At 41.4% G+C, this 18,529-nt stretch overlaps 1 protein-coding gene across 1 annotated transcript in view; it reads left to right on the forward strand.

Moving 5' to 3' along the window:
- Heatr3 (HEAT repeat containing 3) overlaps window positions 1-18,529 on the forward strand; it is a 40,417-nt gene that overhangs the window by 10,103 nt on the left and 11,785 nt on the right. Inside the window, exons 6-12 of the mRNA XM_005388264.2 lie at window positions 254-394; window positions 2,034-2,311; window positions 6,127-6,217; window positions 6,309-6,466; window positions 8,455-8,537; window positions 9,489-9,625; window positions 15,830-15,918. Coding sequence (XP_005388321.1) covers window positions 254-394; window positions 2,034-2,311; window positions 6,127-6,217; window positions 6,309-6,466; window positions 8,455-8,537; window positions 9,489-9,625; window positions 15,830-15,918 — 977 coding nt within the window. The remainder of the gene's footprint in view (window positions 1-253; window positions 395-2,033; window positions 2,312-6,126; window positions 6,218-6,308; window positions 6,467-8,454; window positions 8,538-9,488; window positions 9,626-15,829; window positions 15,919-18,529) is intronic.

The raw sequence follows: 18,529 nt of genomic DNA on the forward strand, positions 1-18,529 counted from the left end.
TTATTTTGTGAAAGAATAGTTCTGTAAAAATGAGACATTTTAAGAAAGAAGATCGTATATACCACTAATTATTTAGGAAGCCTTATTTGCATATACCACCCCTGAGGTAAAGTTTAAATATCTTACAAAAGCTACATGTGTCTAAAGAAGTTGAAAAGGTGCACTTTTTTTTTTAGATAAGTTATGCAGTTGTGGTATAAAGTATCCTAAACAATTCATTTGTTTCTAAGTATTTAATTTTTTTGTCTTATAGCATATTGTTTACAGATAGTAACTGAAGATAACCCAGACCTACTGAAATCTTTCAGTGCCACAGCATTGCATGTGCTGGAATCTGCAATGGTTTGTCCTGCCAGTTCCATGGAGTACATTCTATTAAAGACATTGGTGGCAGGTAAAGTTTGGCCAAATAAAATGTGAACCTTTTTTGGTAACTTGCAGTGGATAGAGGTGGAGACTGAACTTCATTCTTCCTTCATTTCAGCAAATCAGGGCTTTCTATGCTTGTGTCCATTCTGAAAATTTTAATCTTTAAGTAGAGACCCTTAATTCAAGTAGTTGTGCATAGTTATACAAAGCGTTGTGGAATACTTTTGTTGTCTGGTAAAGAAATATTTTGGTCAGGATGTCTTTTTATTTATGAGCCAGTGAGTCCAGAAATTGACTCTGGGCAGTGATGAGATGACTGAGACTTCTCCAGTAGTCCTTTCCCTCTAGCACTTTTCACCCCAGTCTCGCTAAATATAGAAATAAATAACCTAATAATCTGTTGAGAAATAGATACTTTATAAGTTTCTATCTGTACTTCACTTTTTCCCTTTGGCTTTGCAGAGATAACTTATCATGAGCAGTTTTGTTACGTTTTTCAAGTTACGGTAGTGAGATGCACATAACATAAAATTTGCCATCTTAACCATTTTACATGTTTGGATCACATACATGTAACATACATGTAACATACATTCACAAATACATACAGTAAACCCCCAGATCTCTTTCATCTTGTAAAACTGAAACTATGCCCATTAAAACTCAGATTTCCCTATTTTCCTCTCCTCCGAGTCCCTGACAACCACCATTCTGTTTACCCCCTCTAGAGGTTTTTTGTTTGTTTGTTTGTTTTGTTTTGTTTTTCTCCAGTACCGGGAACCGAACTCACGACCTTGCGCTTGCCAGGCAGGGCTTTTGCCGCTGAGCTAAATCCCCAGCGCCCCCCCTCTAGAGGTTTGACTCCATGAATACTTCATATAGTAGAATCATTTGTGTTTTTCTTTTTGTAACTGGCTTGTTTCATTCAGTCTAAATTCCTCAAGGTTTATCCATGTGATAGCTTGTGTCAGTTTCGGCATGTGTCAATATTTCCTTCCTTTTGGAGGCTAAATAATATTTTGTGGCATGAAGCCTTTTGTTTATTCGTTAGTCTTCTATCCATGAGATCTTGGGTCAGCTTCGCCCCTTGGCTGTTGTGAAGAACGCTGCAGTGAATGTGGGTGTAATCCATGAGTCTCTACTTTCAATCTTTTGGGTCCATGCCTGCGTAGTGTTTTTATTTTCAGTTACTTTAAAAAAATTAATCTGACTACTTAATAGTAGCTCCTATTCTCTTTTGATAAGTGAAAAGCTAAGAACCTGCTTTCTGGTTTGCACATGAGACCTTGGAATTTTAATGCATTCCATTCCACTGTTGGAAAATAAGAAGCTGCTGAGAAGAGCAGCTTAGGTAAAGATGAAAGAAAGCAGGGCAACTGACTGTCCTTTTAAAAGAAACTTGACCGGCATTCTCTCATCTGATGCTGTGTTGTGTGTCAGAGAAAGGCATTGTATGCCCAGGCAGGCCGGTGATTGTGAAGGATTATAACAAAGGTGCTACCTCTGTGCAGGTCCTCTTGACATTTAATAAAATTGAACAAAGGCAGCATGGTTGAGATATTTTGAAATTCCACCTGAGCCTCAAGACCCAGTCTTGAGGAAACAGTGCTTAATGTAAGACTTCCCAGGCAGTTCTTTTGTCCTTATGCTTATTTTTCCCCCAGGCACAGTCTGGAATCTAAAGGACGTTATTCCATCCCGGAGTCAGGCAGAAATCATAAATGCCATACTAAAGATCCTGTCCGAAGTTTTGGAAATGGATGCTGCTGAGGTAGTTATTCAGATGAAAGAGGCCGAAACCCAGCGATTAAAAACAGCTGCAGAGACGGAGGACATTTTAGAGAATGCTAATGGTGATGATTTGATGGAAGATGATGAAATGGAAGAAATTCCTCGTAAAAGAAAAGCAAGAAAGAAAACTTTCATTTCCGATTTGCTTCCAGTAAGTCAGACTAATGCCCCCAAATGTGGACTGACACAGTTGTTTTCTTTCAAAGCTTTATAGAAAAAAATTACAGTAAAATTAACTGTAGAAAATGAATTTCAGTAAAAATTGGTCATGTTTTCCCATTGATTCTTGTTGTAACATTAGAAGTCTACTTCCAAAGAGGAAAAATAATCTCGTCTAAAATAAATCTTTTAATCTGGGTGTGGTGGCATATACCTGTAATCCCAGCACTCTGGGAGGTTGAGGTAGGATGATCAAAAGTTTAAGCTCAGTTTGGGCATTTAGTGACTTAGTGAAGGCCTGTGGACCTGTTCTCCATGTTAGGACAGATGCCTAAGCCTATGGTCAGTCATAAGGGCTGTGCTAGGAATGGTGCCTACATTTCCAAGGAAGTAGTTTCTGTAGACTTGGTGCAGAGTGCTTGCTTTTTTTTTCCTCCCCCTTGAGAGACAGGGTTTTGCTATGAAGCTCAGGCAGGCCTCGAACGCACTATGTGGCGCAGGCAGGTATCAAGAAGGCAGAGTGGTAGACCCGGAATGTGCCTGGCCTCGTTTGTGTATGTGGGACAGAGGAAGTCAGTGCTTACAGGCTTAGCTTCTGCTGTTGCCATTATTCACACTCAGGTCTCTGTTTATCCTCACTGATTCGGGCACACTGTGAAGTGGAAATTACAGTTAGGCTGTCAGGGGCCTCTGAAGGATCTGAAGCCCAAGGCTGGGATTGGTTTTTGGTTTTTGTTTTTTTTGGTTTTTCTTCCAGTACCAGGAATTGAACTCATGACCTTGCGCTTGCCAGGCAGGCGCTTTGCCGCTGAGCTAAATCCCCAGCCCCATGGGTTTTTTTGTTTTTGTTTTTGTTTTTTTTGGTTTTTCTTCCCAAGGCTGGGATTGGGACGATGGATTCCTCATGTGATTCCCTCCTCTCCAGGCTTGCTTCTAAGGCCTCCTAGAGGGAGGACCTGACAATGAGGCCCAAGTCTGCTGAGGTTAACTGAGGTTAGTGTAGAAGTATTGGGAGCTGCTAGAGCTGGAAATTGGTCATATGTGTGAGGGCAGGACAGAGCCAGAGTACCTCAAGCAGTCAAGCCACCTTAGTCTTCAGAAAGACATCTTGCCTGGACAACTATGGTATTAGTTGCTAGGCAACATTACCGCTCATGCTACTAACTTGCAAGAGTATAGAAGAAACGCCCTTACTGTTGAAATCAGTCCTCTTGTCCATCAGGTAAGAGATAACTCCACCTGACCCCAGCTATTGTCTCTTGTTTTTATTTTTCTCATACTCACTGCCATTTCTCTGTGGGGTACAATGAGAGACCAACGAGGTTCCCTACGTAGAAGTGCCCTGTTTGTAAATTGTTGATAATTAGCATTATGCAGACATTCCCTTAAGTATTACTTAAGCTGAGCATGGTGGTGCACGCCTGTAATCCCAGCACTCAGGAGGCTGAGGCAGAAGGATCACCGTGAGTTCAAGGCCAGTTTGAAATACATAGCGAAACTCTGCCTTAAAAAGGATGTCGTGCTTACAAAGTACAAGGTTTTCTCATAGCAAAAACTTGGTTTTTAAAGTCTTAACTGAGTAGCCTGAGCAGTTAGCATGCTGGCCATCTGCTAGCCTGTGTTTAAGTGCCAGTTCCAGCAGGGTTCTGGGCATCATGCTCATCTGTGGCAGATTTAGAGCTAACCATGGTCAACACGCTACCTAGTGCTTCTGCTGGAGGCCTTTAGAATCAGAACTTAAGAAGGCATTACCGTAAATGTGGAAAGAACAGTATAATCCAACTGTTTTCTCCTAACACAGGCTAAAGCACAGTACCCCACTCACCCACCCACCCATTTAGCATTGACACCAGCCTTTCTGTTTGATTTCATGTTTCCTCACTCACTCTGCTGGCTACTTTGAAGCAAATCTGGATTGTCATAGCATTTTGTCTAGATTGAGTCTTTGTGTCACCTTGATGAACAGCAGAGACATGCTCTGAGTAGCAGTTATATACAGTGGAACCTAATTTCAGAGTTCCTTCTAAACTAGATCTTCCTACATTTTACGTGGATGAGAACCCAGGAACAAGTCTTATTTAGCTTGAGTCTACTCTAATAAAGATTTGTTTAGTTGCAAATAGCAACAGTGTTTGTATACATTGTATATATAGTAGAAATAAATGCAGTGCAAGTTTGGGAATTCCTGTGTGACCTGTATTAAAGTAGCGATTTTCTTCTTGTTTTCAGTGCTGAGGAGAGAATGCTAGGCCTTGTACAGGTTAAACCCGTGCTGTACCACTGAGCAATATCCCCTGCCCCCTTTTAACATTTTCAGAGTTGCAGTTAAATTTTTGGACAAAGAAGTGGTTGAGTTTTAAATGAGTACAAGCATTTTTACAAGCCTTGGGAAACAGGAATATGTCATAAGACCTATCAAGCTGCCCAGGAGACCAAGGCAGGAGCCATTTGAAAGTTAGAGGCCAGCCGGGGATATAGCTCAGTGGCATAAGCACCTGCCTGGCCAGTGCAAGGTCCTGAGTTCAATTCCTGGTACCAAAAAAAAAAAAAAAAAAGAAAGTTACAGGCTAACCTCAGCAAACAGACCCTGACTCCAAAAAAAAAAAAAAAAATGTGGGAAGGGTTAGGCATGATAGCCCACACTTATAATTCCCACACTCTGGGAGGCTGAGGCAGGAGAATTACCAATCCCTGCCCAGCCTAGACAACTTATTGAGATACTGCCCCCAATAAATAATTCAATTAATTAATTAATTGGCAAGGAGATGTAGCTCAATGCAAAGGCCCTAGGTTCAATCCTTAGTACAAAAAAAGAAAAGGTGGGTTGGTGGGAATGTAGCTCAGTGATAGAGGCCTTGCCTAGCCAGTATGAGGCCCTGCATTCACTTAGTCCCCAGTATCACAAAAGATAAGAGATGGCTGGAAAACTGTTAACAATTTGGAACATTTAATAAATGGAAATAGACAAGAAAACGGGCATTGGCCAGGTGTGGTGGCTCATGCCTGTAATCCCAGCACTCAGGAGGCTGAGGCAGGAGGATAATTGTGTGTTCGAAACCAGCCTGGGCTACAAAGTGAGCTCAAGGTCAACCTGAACTACCTAGTGAGACCCTGTCTCAAAAAAAAAGAAAAAAAGAAAGAAAGCAGGCATTGTTTTTAGCCTATTCCACTGTATTGGTATCATTAATGTCCTTATGGCTATTTCATAAGCAATTTAAGAATTAAGGTCAGATATATTTATATCCCCATTTAAGTTGTTACATATTTTCAGAGAAAAGCGTCCTCATCCTTTTCACTCTTAGATAAATATATTCTTCAAAGAAAGCCAAGAAGCAGGTCTGTGTGCTCCTTAGCCAAGCTCTGTTGGTCATATAAGGATTTGTTAGTAGCATGTAGTAGCATGTATTCATGCAGTCTTCCCAAGAAAAGTCGGCATGTAAAAGCAGGTTCCGCGTGTTTAAGTGCCTGGTGTCCACAGTAAACTTTTAATCTTAGTATGCCAGGCTACTTCTTAACATGTTAGATTAAATTTCAGGGTAAATTGAGTTCAGAATTTCTGAATGTCTACCTACCTAAGCAGTACTTAGAGAACAGTCGTGCAGATGGGTGGAAACCCAGTTTGCAGCAGCGGTTGCGCTGTGCCAAGAAGGATTATAATGCTTGTTTGTACTTGTAGAACTTTATGGTTTTTCTTGTACCTACTCTAACCACCATGTGCTTTATTCCAAGTGCAAAAAATTTTCCAGAAGGCTTTAATTAAGGAAATTCGTGCCAAATTTTTTTGCCCTTTTTTTCTTTTTTTTAAAGCCCACTGACAAGGAACTGAAAGAGACCATAGCATTGCTCACAGCTCAGCAGACTGCTCTGGAAATTATTGTCAACATGTGCTGCAGTGAAGGTTTGCTACCTTTACATTTCTCCTGGCTGAGGGCAGCTTTCATGGGACTTCCTCTAAAATCCCACTTATGTGTGCTTTGCATGCTTTCTAGATCCCTCCGACGACGAATGGGAAGAGCTTTCTAGCAGCGATGAAAGCGATGCATTTTTGGAGAATTCCTTCAGTGAGAGTGGTGGGCAGCTGCTGTCTCCACTCTGCCTCTCCCATGAGATTCACACCGCTCTCACCAATTACCTCATCCCAAAGAAGGTAATCTGTTTCATTCCAGGCTCATTAAAAAACAAGGGAGCCAGGTGTGGTGGTACACACCTATAATCCCAGCACTCGGGAAGCTGAGGCCGGAGGATTGGTAAGAGTTTGAGGCCAGCATGGGCTACATACTGAGTTTAAGGCTAGCTTGAATTACAGAGCAAGTCTCAAAAAAAAAAAGAACATGGAGAAGGTTTAAGTAAGTTATTCACTCTCTATGTATAAGAAGTAAGCACACCCTTCTAGGTTGCAGCTCATGGTCAAAAAAACAATTAAAACTGGGTTTGGTAGCACACACATGTGATGCTAGCCTTCTTTGAGGCTGAGACAGGAGGATTCAAAATTCTAGTGCAGACTGGGTAATTTGGTAAGTTAGTGAGACCTTGTCTCAAAATAAAATTTTTAGGCTGAGCATGATGGCCATGCCTATAATCCCAGCACTGGGGAGGGTGAGGCATGAGGATCGTCATGAGTTCAAGGGTAGCCTTGGCTACATAGTGAACTGAAAACCAGCCTGAACTATGCAATTTAGTGAGACCCTGTCTCAATAAATAAATAAATAAATATTTTTTGTTTTTGTTTTTTTTTTTGGTGTTGGTTTTTGAGACAGTGTCTCACTGTATAGTCCAGGCTGGTCTTGAACTTACTGTATATTCCAGGCTGGCATTGAATTTGTGCTGCTCCTCATACCTCAGCCTCCCAAATGCTGGGATTACAGGCATGTGCCATCACTCCCAGCAAAAAACTGTTCTAAAAGGGCTGGGGAGCTAGCTCAGTGTGCAGGCCCTGTGTTCAGTCTCCAGTGCCACCAGGAAGAAAATAAAACACTAGATGATGATGGTGAAGAGGATGGTGAAGACTCTCGTTCTTGGAGGAGATTTGACTGATCATTGAGCTGCACATACAAGAACTCTACCTGCATTTTTTACTATTAGCTCATACACTTTTACATATTTGTAAAACCATTTTTGGTAAAATGTGATGAAGATGGATTTTACAAATAGACAAAAGAGAAGAAAAATTCTGGTACTGTTTTTTTGGGGTTTTTTGTACTGGGAATTGAACTCAGGACCTTGAACTTGCACCACTGAGTTTTATCCCCAGCCCTTGAGCTGTATCCCTGGCCCTCTAATATTGTTAAAAAAAATACTAGAAGTGGGCTAATAGAACATTCCATCCTGACCACGCCTAACCATTTCAGTTGGAAGTTTGGTGATACAGTGGTTGTCAAACCCAGTTCCAAATTCGTGTTCAAACACCAAAAAATTTGAGACTGAACATATTTTTCCCATAAGAAATAATGGAATACCACATAATTGGTTGGGAGGCCCAAAAATTTTTCCAGAACTTTCGACAGATTTTGCAGTGATTTCTTTAATTCTCTCGTGGTTCTCAATTTTCCTGTTAGCTTTATTGCTGGTATTTCTTTCTTTGGAGCCATGGTTATATTTTATGCAAATAAAGTACAACAGGACAAAGCACATGATGACTGTTTTGGTGCACTAACACAAGCACTGTATGTTATCTGGGCAAGAGCAATGCCCAGACTGAAGCATCACCCCTTCGTGTCTCCAGTGAGATGCAAAGCGTGACTCACTCTTAGCCCATATGTATTTTTTCTTTTAATTCTTTAAAAAAACATTTTCCTGTTTTGGAGACAAGATCTCACCATGTAGCCCAGGCTCACCTGGAACTCTCAGTGATCTTCCTACCTCAGCCTCCCAAGTGCTGGGATCACAGGGACTGCAGCTCCACTGCACGCAGCCTGTACAGGTTTTTTGAAGTCAGATTTTCAGTTTGACTATCGAGCAAACTTAGAAACACCGAGCAGATTTTTTTTCCATCTTTGCTGTTTGAGTAGTGGGAAGTTCAAACTTGGAGCTGTCTGACAGCTGAGGTACCACTGTAATATGTCAAAGTCTTACACAAAAATCATGTGTAAGATGACTCCTCTTCAATCTTTGACTTTCTGCCTTTTTTAAACCTAGGTTTTTGAGAAAACTGCCTTTCCAAACAGCGTTGCAGTTGACATATGTTCTAGGCACCCTCCTTGGAAACCTTTGATTAGAAAGTAAGAACTCTTCTATTTTCAAAAACGTGTCATTATGTGAAATGTTGCACCACTGCATACAAAATAGTAGTGATTTCTCCTAAGACGTGGGAGTTTTGTTCCTGGATTTATACCTGGAGAAGTGTGTTCCGTACTAGGATGCACACATGAGGGTGTTCTCAGCAGCTGGACTCATGGTTGCCCCACCTAGAAACAACCTTGATGTGCATCACAGGTAGAATGGGTATTACGTTTTAATTGTAGTGTGTGTGCTGCTGAAGTGAGCCCTGGGTAATACATTCTGACATCATTCGCTAGAAATGTAGTCAAAAGGGTCTGAATCAGAACCACTTACAACATGAAGGAAACTTACAGCATTCAGCAGAAAAAGCAAGAAATAACAATATACCCAGTATGGCTCAATTTTTACAAAGTTCAAAACCAGGCCACCCTAAACAGTTTTTCTCAGAGATACATGCCTAGGTGGCCAGCCTGCAAAGAAAAGCAAGGAGGTAGCCTCTTGAGTCTGGGAAGAGATCACCTTCGGGACTCAAGGAAGTGGGGCATAGTCAGAAGGAATACCTAGGCTGCAAGGGTGCCAACAATGTTTACTTCTTACACAGATGTGTGAGTGTTTGCTTTATAAACTGTTAAACTGTGTGTGTGTTGCATGGACCATATGCACAGTGTGTTTCTTAATTTAAAATAATTTCAAAAATGTTACCTTGAATTGAAATTCTTCTGAAGCAGCTTCCTTGTGACTCGTCAGATGAATCCCGCGCCAGGGCCCTGTGTGCTGCAGCAGTCTGATTGGCAGATTTAACCTCTTACCTCACGATTCTTTGCCACATGCCATAGACCCGCATGTGCTTAGACACTCCCAGCCCAGAACCTGCAGCTTAGATAAGAAGTTAGCACTGAATGCTGATGGGTGAGTTCTAGAGAAATCATACTGTTCCACTTTCTTTCCAGAATGAACACTATACAGTGCAGAGCCCTGGTGGGTCTCCAGAGTCTTGTGTCCCTCCTGGATGTGGACCATCTGGGAGGAGCTCCAGCCCTTCAGACACTTGCACTGCATCTGTCACAACTTCTTTTTTCTCAACCAGGTAAATATTTAGACCTTACTGTGAAAGACTACATGGAGCGGCTGGGGATTTAGCTCAGCAGCATAGTGCCTGCCTGGCAAGTGCAACGTCATGAGTTCAATTCCTGGTACTGGAAAAAAAACAAAACCAAAAAAAAAAAAAAAAGAAAGAAAGACTACTTGGATAGAACAGAATTTTGAAGAAGCAGGAACTTGGACTTTATAATTACATGTTGTTGGCACTGGGGATTTAGCTCAGCAGCACAGCGCCTGCCTGGCAAGTGCAAGGTCATGAGTTCGATTCCTGGTATCAGAAGAAAAACAAAAAAATAAAAAACAAACAAACAAAATAATAATAATTACAAGTTGTTTATCCAAGCTTCAAAAACCTTTCCCAGGCACTAATAATTATAATTTATACTGTCCTACGGTACAGAGTCAGAGTATACCAGGCCATATCCTTATGTGGTGTCTTGGTTACTTTTCTCTCGTTGCTGGGACAAAATTCCTGATGCCCAAAGTTAAGGAAGGAAAAGTTTATTTCGCTTACAGTTTGTGGAGGTTTCAGTCCGTACTTGGCAGGTTACAAGGCAGAGTGGCACAGGGCAGAAGGCTACAGCTCATGGCAACAGAACAACAAAGCAACAAGCACAAAAGCGAGGAATGGCCCCAAGCAGCCTTTTCCTCTCCCTTACATATGCAAACTATCCACCCCAGGGCGGGTGTAGCTCTCACACCCATAATCAGTCAAACTCTAAAAGCCCGCCCCATGACCACATGAGGCTTTGGGGGGACACCCAGACACAAACCATAACATGTGGGTAGATTTTCAAAAATACTATTGTGACGGTGACTTGCAGAGGGTGATTTCTAGAAAGATACATCATAGCTCTTAGGAAACATAAACATGGTCTTAACCTAGTAGCATGTGTATTTCTGAACTTTCTTTAAAAAGAGATTATTTCAAGAATAGTCACAAAATGAAGTCATTTAGGATCAAAATGTTTAAGTTCTTTTCCCACAGTTTAAAAGCATTCCTTTATTTCTCCAGGACTCAGCTTGGGGTGGTTTTCCTGTGACCTTGGCCATAATGAGTACTAACCACTAGTGAGCACAAGCAGCCCGATGAACAGGGTTCAAGCATTTTCTGGCTAGCAGAGGTATACGATGGTTGCGTGTACTTTAAGTAAAATAAACTTCGGGCCTTCAGGGATGGGGATCTTGGTACCTTGATCAGGTTCCCTGAGAGATGGTGTACAGGCAGGAGTTAGCTGGCAGGGCTCCCTCAAGGTTGGGCAGGTTTGGAAACAGTAAGAGATCTGAGGAGGTCCTGCAGAGTGCTCCCCTCGTGCTCCACAGTCCAGGTCTCCCAGATTTTGAGAAGGTCAGGAGGGCAATACAGAACTACAGGCTGACAGGCTAGCTCTACTCCCGTGCTCATTCAGAAGGTTTGAATACCCGCAATTCACTTTTGGAGGAAACCAGTGAAGAAGTCTTACAGAGCCTATCCTTGTTCTGTGAGCTGTCCAACTTATTCTTTGATTAATTAAACGTTGTCAAATTTTTAAAAGTTGACTATGGTATGGCACCTGAGTTTTTGAGTCCAGATGAAATAAACCTGTATTAGACACCTGTAATTTAAAACATATAGTATGTACTATGCACGTGTTCGTGTTAGACAAAAGCAAGGTGCAGAGCTGGGTATGCTATTACACCATTTACTTCCTGCCCCCTGTCCTCTCTACCCATGTCTATCTCATCTCCAGAGACTCTCTGTGCAAGCAAACAATAAACTGGTGGATTAGTGACTTGACTGTGGAGGGGAGCTGGGCTGACAGGGCAGAGGAGGGAGGCTGTCTACTTGATACCCTGTAATAACTTTGGAGTTTTGTCCTGCATACAGTATTACCCAATCAGATTTCAGTTCTTATAGTTAAGAAGAAAAGTAACGAATAAAGAATTGCCTAAATAGGTTATTGAGGCCTTGGTGGTATTTATGATTCATAACTGGATGAAAATAATTTTAATAAAGAAAAACATAACGCACAGATCTGTTATTCCCAGGGATTTGTTATCGGAATTAACCTTGCATTTATGAAAGGATTTGGATTGTAAACAGGAAGGGTAAAGTTACTGCTGGGGGAAGATTGCCATTAAAATATCCATAGACTGTGTCTCATGGTCCTATCTGTAGTCTTTTTATTTGTTAACTTTGATGTTCAGAGAAGTAAGAGTTAAGAAGCAGCTCAAAAAGTAATACTGTTGTTATTTATTTTGGAACAGTAAATTTTCCTATCAGAATGACATTTGGTAAAAGAGAACTACCTTCTCAGTATTGAGACATAATGGTTTAATATAGTCCTTCTAAACTTTTGGGATTTATTAAATAGTATAATCCTATAGGGTGTTGGTTTTTTGTTTGTTTTGATCTTTTTGAGACAGGGTCTCCCTATGCAGTTCAGGCTGGCCTTAAACTCAGTTATGTAGCCCAGGCTGGCCTCAAACTCAAAACGATCCCCATGCCTCAGCCTCCTTAGTGCTGGGATTACAGGCATGTGCCACCACGCCTGGCTCCTATGGGTTTTTTTTGTTTTCTTTTTCTCCTTTCTTTGAGTTTTTATTTTGTTCTTATAATCCTTGGGACTTTTTAAACTGTTTCTGGAGAACTTGGGGGGCAGTGTGAGGCTAAATTTGTGTACTTCTTGTGTTACCATGTTTGAGAGTTAAATATATGAGGCTTATACAGTTCTATCTAACTTGTTTTAATACTTGTAGTTTTGTTTTGTTTTTCGATGCTGAGGATCAACCCCAGAGCCTTATGCATACTAGGCAAGCACTCTATCACTGAGCAGTGTCCCTAGTCCCTAACTTACACATTTTGATTCCAAATGTAGCTCCAAATAGTTACAAAGTTGATGGTACTCCCTACTCTATAATTGACACCAGGGATAAAAGGAGAGGTTTTTCTGTAGTACAATCTGGTTCTTGCATTCAAAACACTAATATCTTTGTTTCCATGAAAAGCTATTGATTTTCAGCCGGGCATGGTGGCACACGCCTATAATCCTAGCACTCAGGAGGCTGAGGCAAGAGGATCACTGCAAAGTCAAGGCCAGCATGGGCTACAAAGTGAGTTCAGGGCCAGCCTGAACTGTATAGTGAAACTGTCTCAAAAAGACAAAAACAAAACAAAACAAAAAAAGCCTGTTGATTTTCAGAACATCAAATTTTTAATAATGGTATATTTTCAGGTTGGGTCAGTCTGTCAGTTTTCTTCCATCTTTAACGTACATTTAGACATGCTTTAGATTCTTACATTCTTATTATTATTTTTTTTTGTCTTTTTGGTTTTTTTCTCCGGTACCGGGAACCGAACTCACGACCTTGCGCTTGCCAGGCAGGCTCTTTTGCCGCTGAGCTAAATCCCCAGCCCCGATTCTTACATTCTTTATAACATTTTTGAGAGGGAAGTCATTTTGAATCACCTCTCTTTTTCAACTTCTCTTGACATTTGCTTAATTTCTCTGATAGTGCCACATTCTTTTACTGAAAACTTAGCTGAAAGACAGGTGGTTTGAAATTCCTTTCCAAAATTTGGATAAATGGCCAGAAATGTGAATTAAATAAAAATTGCCTAGATATCTTCCGTAATTTAGATCAGTGATGGTGAACCTTTTAGAACTTTCAATGTTACAAACAACCCACTGTGGCACGTGTGCCCTAGGTTTGCCACCCCTGATCTAGATAAAAGTGTGAATTACACATAACATAAAATGTTGTATAGTTTAGATTAGTATTTGGAACTAAGGTAGTAGTTATTGTCCTTAGAATAAAATTAAAAAATTGAATCTGAGATGTGTTTTGTTCGTATTTAGTTTTTCATAACACAAGGTAGCTTAATTTGTTTGATGTGCAGTTCATCAATTTCTAAGGCTACTCTTGGAACATTAATCAAGTATGACATAAATTTAAGAGCCAGTATGGTAAGTTTTAAAAATTTACTAGTAAGACCTTCACACCAGCTTTTCCGTGCCTGTTTGATTCCAGTTTTTAGAGACAGACACTTCTTCAGAGGAAGCTGAGACTTGTAGAGGTTAAAGAACACTGTCGTGGTTATTCATTGTTTATCATGTGTTTATTGAGCACTTTATGGCGTACACTCTGTAGTCCTAGAGACACTGTGTGAACAGATGGAGTCACTGGTTTGTGGAGTTTGCTTTCCGGCATAATGTTTAATGTAACTTTAGCTGTGAAGAGAAAAATAACAGCAGAGTAGTATGAGATGCTGTGTTCAGCAAGTGTGGAAAGGCCTCTCTGAAGAGATAACATTAGAGATGAGCCCAAGCCAGGTGTGGGGGCACGCGCCTGGAATCCCAGCACTCAGGAGGCTAAAGCGGGAGGAATGCTGCCAGTTCGAGGCCAGCCTGAACTGCATAGTGAAACCCCATGTCAAAAAGACAAAAAGCCTAAAATGAAGTGAGAGGATTTATATAATATCAGACAGGACTTTATCTCAGATCTCTCGGATCCTAAAGTTATCCTGTTATCTGATCTGCATTAATTTAATCTGAATTAGAGATCCTCCGCTTTGGTGTATAATACATATTTGTAAATGAGAGGGCCAAAATATATATAGATATACCTTGATTAAATTGTGTGGGAAGTGCCTGTCTCTCACCTGGGCAATCTAAAAGGGGAGTCAGAGCCAGGACAGGGTCCCAAGCACCCCAAAGCAAGAAGCCAAGCCCAAACTTTGTGGCTTAAAGCAACAGCAATCAAACTGGATGTGGTAAAGCACACCTGTGGTTCCAGCAGTTAAGGAGGTTGAGGTGGGGAGATCATGTAAACTCCTGAGTTCAAGACCATTCTGGGCAGCATAGACCCTGTCAAACAAAAGCAGTTATCAGTTGTTCCTTCTAGAAGTATCTCTGGGGCAGGAATTTCGAGAGGGTACAGTAGAGACCGTTTGTCTCTATGCACAACGTCTAGGCAGTGAATCTTGACCAGGCAGCAACCCCCTCTTCCCCCAGCCATTTGGCAATGTCTAGGGTATCTGTGGTTGTTACAGTGTGGAGTTTACTACTAGTGTCTAAAGGGTAGAGGCAGGGGTGCTGATAACATTCTATAAGGCACAGGCGACCCCTGTACATACACAACAGAGAAGTATTAGGTCCAGAATGTCAGCATTGGTGACATGGAGACATGTCCCTGTAGGGCATCTGCTGAAAAATTGGAAGGCCGGGAGCCAGAATCATCTGAAGTATTCCTGACTCACTCTGACAGATGGTGCTGGAATTCTCAGGCAGAACACCTGCAGGTGACCTCCTCGTGTGATCTGGGCTTCCCCATCATGTGATAGCCGGGTTCCAAGGGCAGAGTCGGGAGAAGAAGAGCTCACACATGCAAGTCAGGTGGAAGTCACGTTCCTTTCTATGCTAGCCTGTCATGCTTGCATTTGGCTGAAGAAGTCAACAAAGTCCCAGCCAAATTCAAGAAGTGGAGAAACAGACTCCGTATCTTTATGGGAAGTGGCAAGGTTCCAGAATAGCATGCGGGACAGAAAATACTGTTGTGACCATTTTTGGAAATTACAATGTACTACCCCAAGTGAAGTGCTTCCCCTTCCCACCACAGGTACCCCTCACCCTGTGCATCACTGGGGTAACACTGCCGTTGTTGGCTAGGTGCTGTTCTGTTTGTCCTCTGTGGGTAGAAGGGACAGTGAGAAAAGGGTGATGGGAACATGAGTGGGAAAGGAAGTGGGTCGGTGATGACCGAGGACACAGTGGCCGCCTCACATGAGCAACACAGGTCCTGGCTCAGCATTTAGCTTGGGCTAGCAAGGAAGCACTCAGGTTTGGGAGCCGACTTTTCTATTCTGTCTGGCACTGGAAATCTGTGAAAGACTGAATTCATCTGCAACAGCCAGTGCGGGTTTGCCAGAGTGTGAGTCAGATGAAACCCAAGTGCCTCGCACCCTGGTAAGGCCTGTCTGCGGGGCACTCCTTCGCCTTGATCGTTTCCTCTTTCAGACTTGCTGTGCAGTGTACAGGTGGCTGTTAAGTAAGCATGTTGGCTTGAATATCGTAAATACGTTATCAGCGATGGCCTCTGTTAATATGTAACATGCCTGTTTTGATCCAATTGTTTTCTACACAATCGTTTGTCTTAGAACAAGAAAAAACTTATTTCATCATTGTATATTACGGTAACTTTTGTGTTTCAGATTTTGCCCAAAATGCTGACTTTCTAGAAGCTATAAGTAGTGCCTTGAGGGCTCTTTTGCAAACAATGGCCTCTAAGAACATTCCTCAGGTAAGATTTTTTTAAATGTTTTATGTATTATGGAGGCAAGAGTTATTGAATATTTTAAAAAAATACTCTTGTATTATAAGACTAATGTCTGATCTTAGTTTGGTATTTTTCCTGTACCGGGGATTGAACTCACAACCTTGCACTTGCCAGGCAGGCGCTGTGCTGCTGAGCCAAATCCCCAGCCCCTAATGTCTGATCTTAAAAAAATGCAGGCATGCTTAAAGTAAAACCAAAATTTTCCTTCCTTTCTACCCTCAGCAGTACATGCAGGTGCTTTTATATCAATGCAACTTTTAAAAAAATTATAAACTCAACATTTAATCATTGAAATTGCCGTACATATACCAGTGTGATATACAGGGGTGAGCCGAGTTCTCTGTTTGCAAGATGTTTACCAATACAGTTCCTTGTGTGATACACATATATACAGTAAATACTCTTTCTGTATGTTGTTGGTCTTTTAAAAATATTTTTTTACAGAAAATTTCAAACATGCCCTCCACAGTGATCCAGCTACATCTCTCTGACAGGTGCCATGTCATTTTTATTCATTACTTTTTATTAAGGAAATTCTCAAACATTCTTGAGAGCAGACAGCATTCTGTGGACCCGCATGTACCGTCTCCAAGTCTCAACAGGTTATCAGCCTGCCTTCTTGTTTTATTCCTCTTCCTGCATTTTTATTCTTATTTCCTGGAGTATTTTAAAATAAATCATATCATTTCACCCCAAATATTTTATTGTGTATTTCATTAGGCATGGCTGACCAAATTAATTTTTTTTTTTTTTTTGTCTTTTTGAGACAGGGTCTCGCTATGCAGTTCAAGCTGGCCTTGAGCTCACTTTGTAGCCCAGGCTGGTCTCAAACTCACAACGATCCTCCCTTCTCAGCCTCTCCCAAGTGCGGGGATTATAGGTGTGTGCCACCACACCCAGCACAAAATTTTTTTAAAAATCCCATAGCATTACCCAAATCAAAAACTTAACAGGTATCTCATTTGAAACACAGTCTGAACTCAGTTTTCTGAGCTTGCCTTAAAAATGCTTTTTTTTAATGTGTGTGCTGGGAATTGAACTCAGAACCTTGTGCTTACCAGGCAGACACTGTACTGCTGAACTGTATCCCCAGCCTTTTTTTTGGTGCTAGGGATTGAACCTAGGGCATCACATGTACTAGGCAAGTGCTCTGCTACTAAGCTACATTCCCATCCCTTTTTAAAATTTTATTTTGAAATAAGGTTTTGCTAGTTGCCCAGGCCACCTTGAACTTCTGCCTCAGTTTCTCAAGTAGCTGGGATTACAGGCGTCTGTTGTCATGCCTGGTAGAAACTTCTTTTTACAAGTGGTTTGTGTAAATCAGGATCTAAAGAAGGTCCATACACTGCTCTTGGTTGATGTTCTTGTCTCTTCTGTAATAGCTTTATTGAGATTTGATTCATATGCCATGCAGTTCTTCCATTTAAAGTGCATAATTCAGTGCTTTTAGTATAGTCACAGCTTCTTAAATTTCTCTATTATATTTCCCTTATCTACTCCCCTCTGACCATTATATTTATTCAGTGAAGAAGCTGTCACTTTGTGCTATGGCCCTCTGTCTCCCATATTTCCTGTAAACTCAGAGCTAGGCCTAGAACCTTAATTAGGTTCAGATTCAGAGTTTCTGACAAGAAAAGTTCAAATTGCTATATATATTTATCCTACTTTTATATCCTAAATCATACAATGTCATAAGAGAGCAATTTTAAGATTAATTAGTGGGGTCACTTGGTTTTGGCAACTGATTGTAGTTGTCAAGATCCATTGTTTCCTTAGGGGCTGCATAGTGGAAATATTCTAATTTTCTCAATCCTTTAACAGTTATTAGCCGAGATCCTTCTGTAAATAAGAATTTTCTGCATCATCATTTATTTAGTACTTTGAAGTACAGTTGGTACAAAAAAGACAAGTCAGTGCCTGACTGATCTCTGACTCTTCTTTTCTAGAAGAGTGAATGGATGCCCTAGCAATCTCTAGATGAGGCCAGCAAAATGTGAGATCTGGTCGGGAGTGTGGCCCTAGGGGAGAAGATGTGCCTACCATGTGCAAAGTTCGAAATTGAACCCCAGGAAGAAACAGCAAGAGATCTAGCTTGTTCTCCTGGCTCCTGTCTATTTTCATTATTTCGTAGTCATCCTTTTCAGTTTAGTGGGGTTTTGTTTGTTTGGTGGCCTTGGCCGTTGAACCCAGGGCCTCGGGCTTACATGCGCTGTACCCCTGAACTACATCCCCCGCATCACCCAGCATTTAAATTTTGAGACAAGGTCTCAGTAAGTTGCTCATGCTAGTTTAGAATTTGTGATCTTCCTGCCTCAGCCTTCTGGGTAACTGAGATTGCAGGTGTAAGCATTGTGCCTGACTTTATTTTGTGTGTGTGTGTTTGTACTACTGGGAATTGAACCCAGGGCCTTGTGCGTGCTAAGCACATATTCTAACCTTTTAGGTTTCGATTTGTGGTTCTGTTACTCCTTTTTGAAAACTAGAGGGGCTGGGGATTTAGCTCAGCGGCAAAGCGCCTGCCTTGCAAGCGCAAGGTCGTGAGTTCGGTTCCCGGTACCGGAGAAAAACCAAAAAA

The sequence above is a fragment of the Chinchilla lanigera genome, unplaced genomic scaffold (assembly GCF_000276665.1).
Source record: "Chinchilla lanigera isolate Chin_1 unplaced genomic scaffold, ChiLan1.0 scaffold00032, whole genome shotgun sequence".
NCBI classification, from domain to species: domain Eukaryota; kingdom Metazoa; phylum Chordata; class Mammalia; order Rodentia; family Chinchillidae; genus Chinchilla; species Chinchilla lanigera.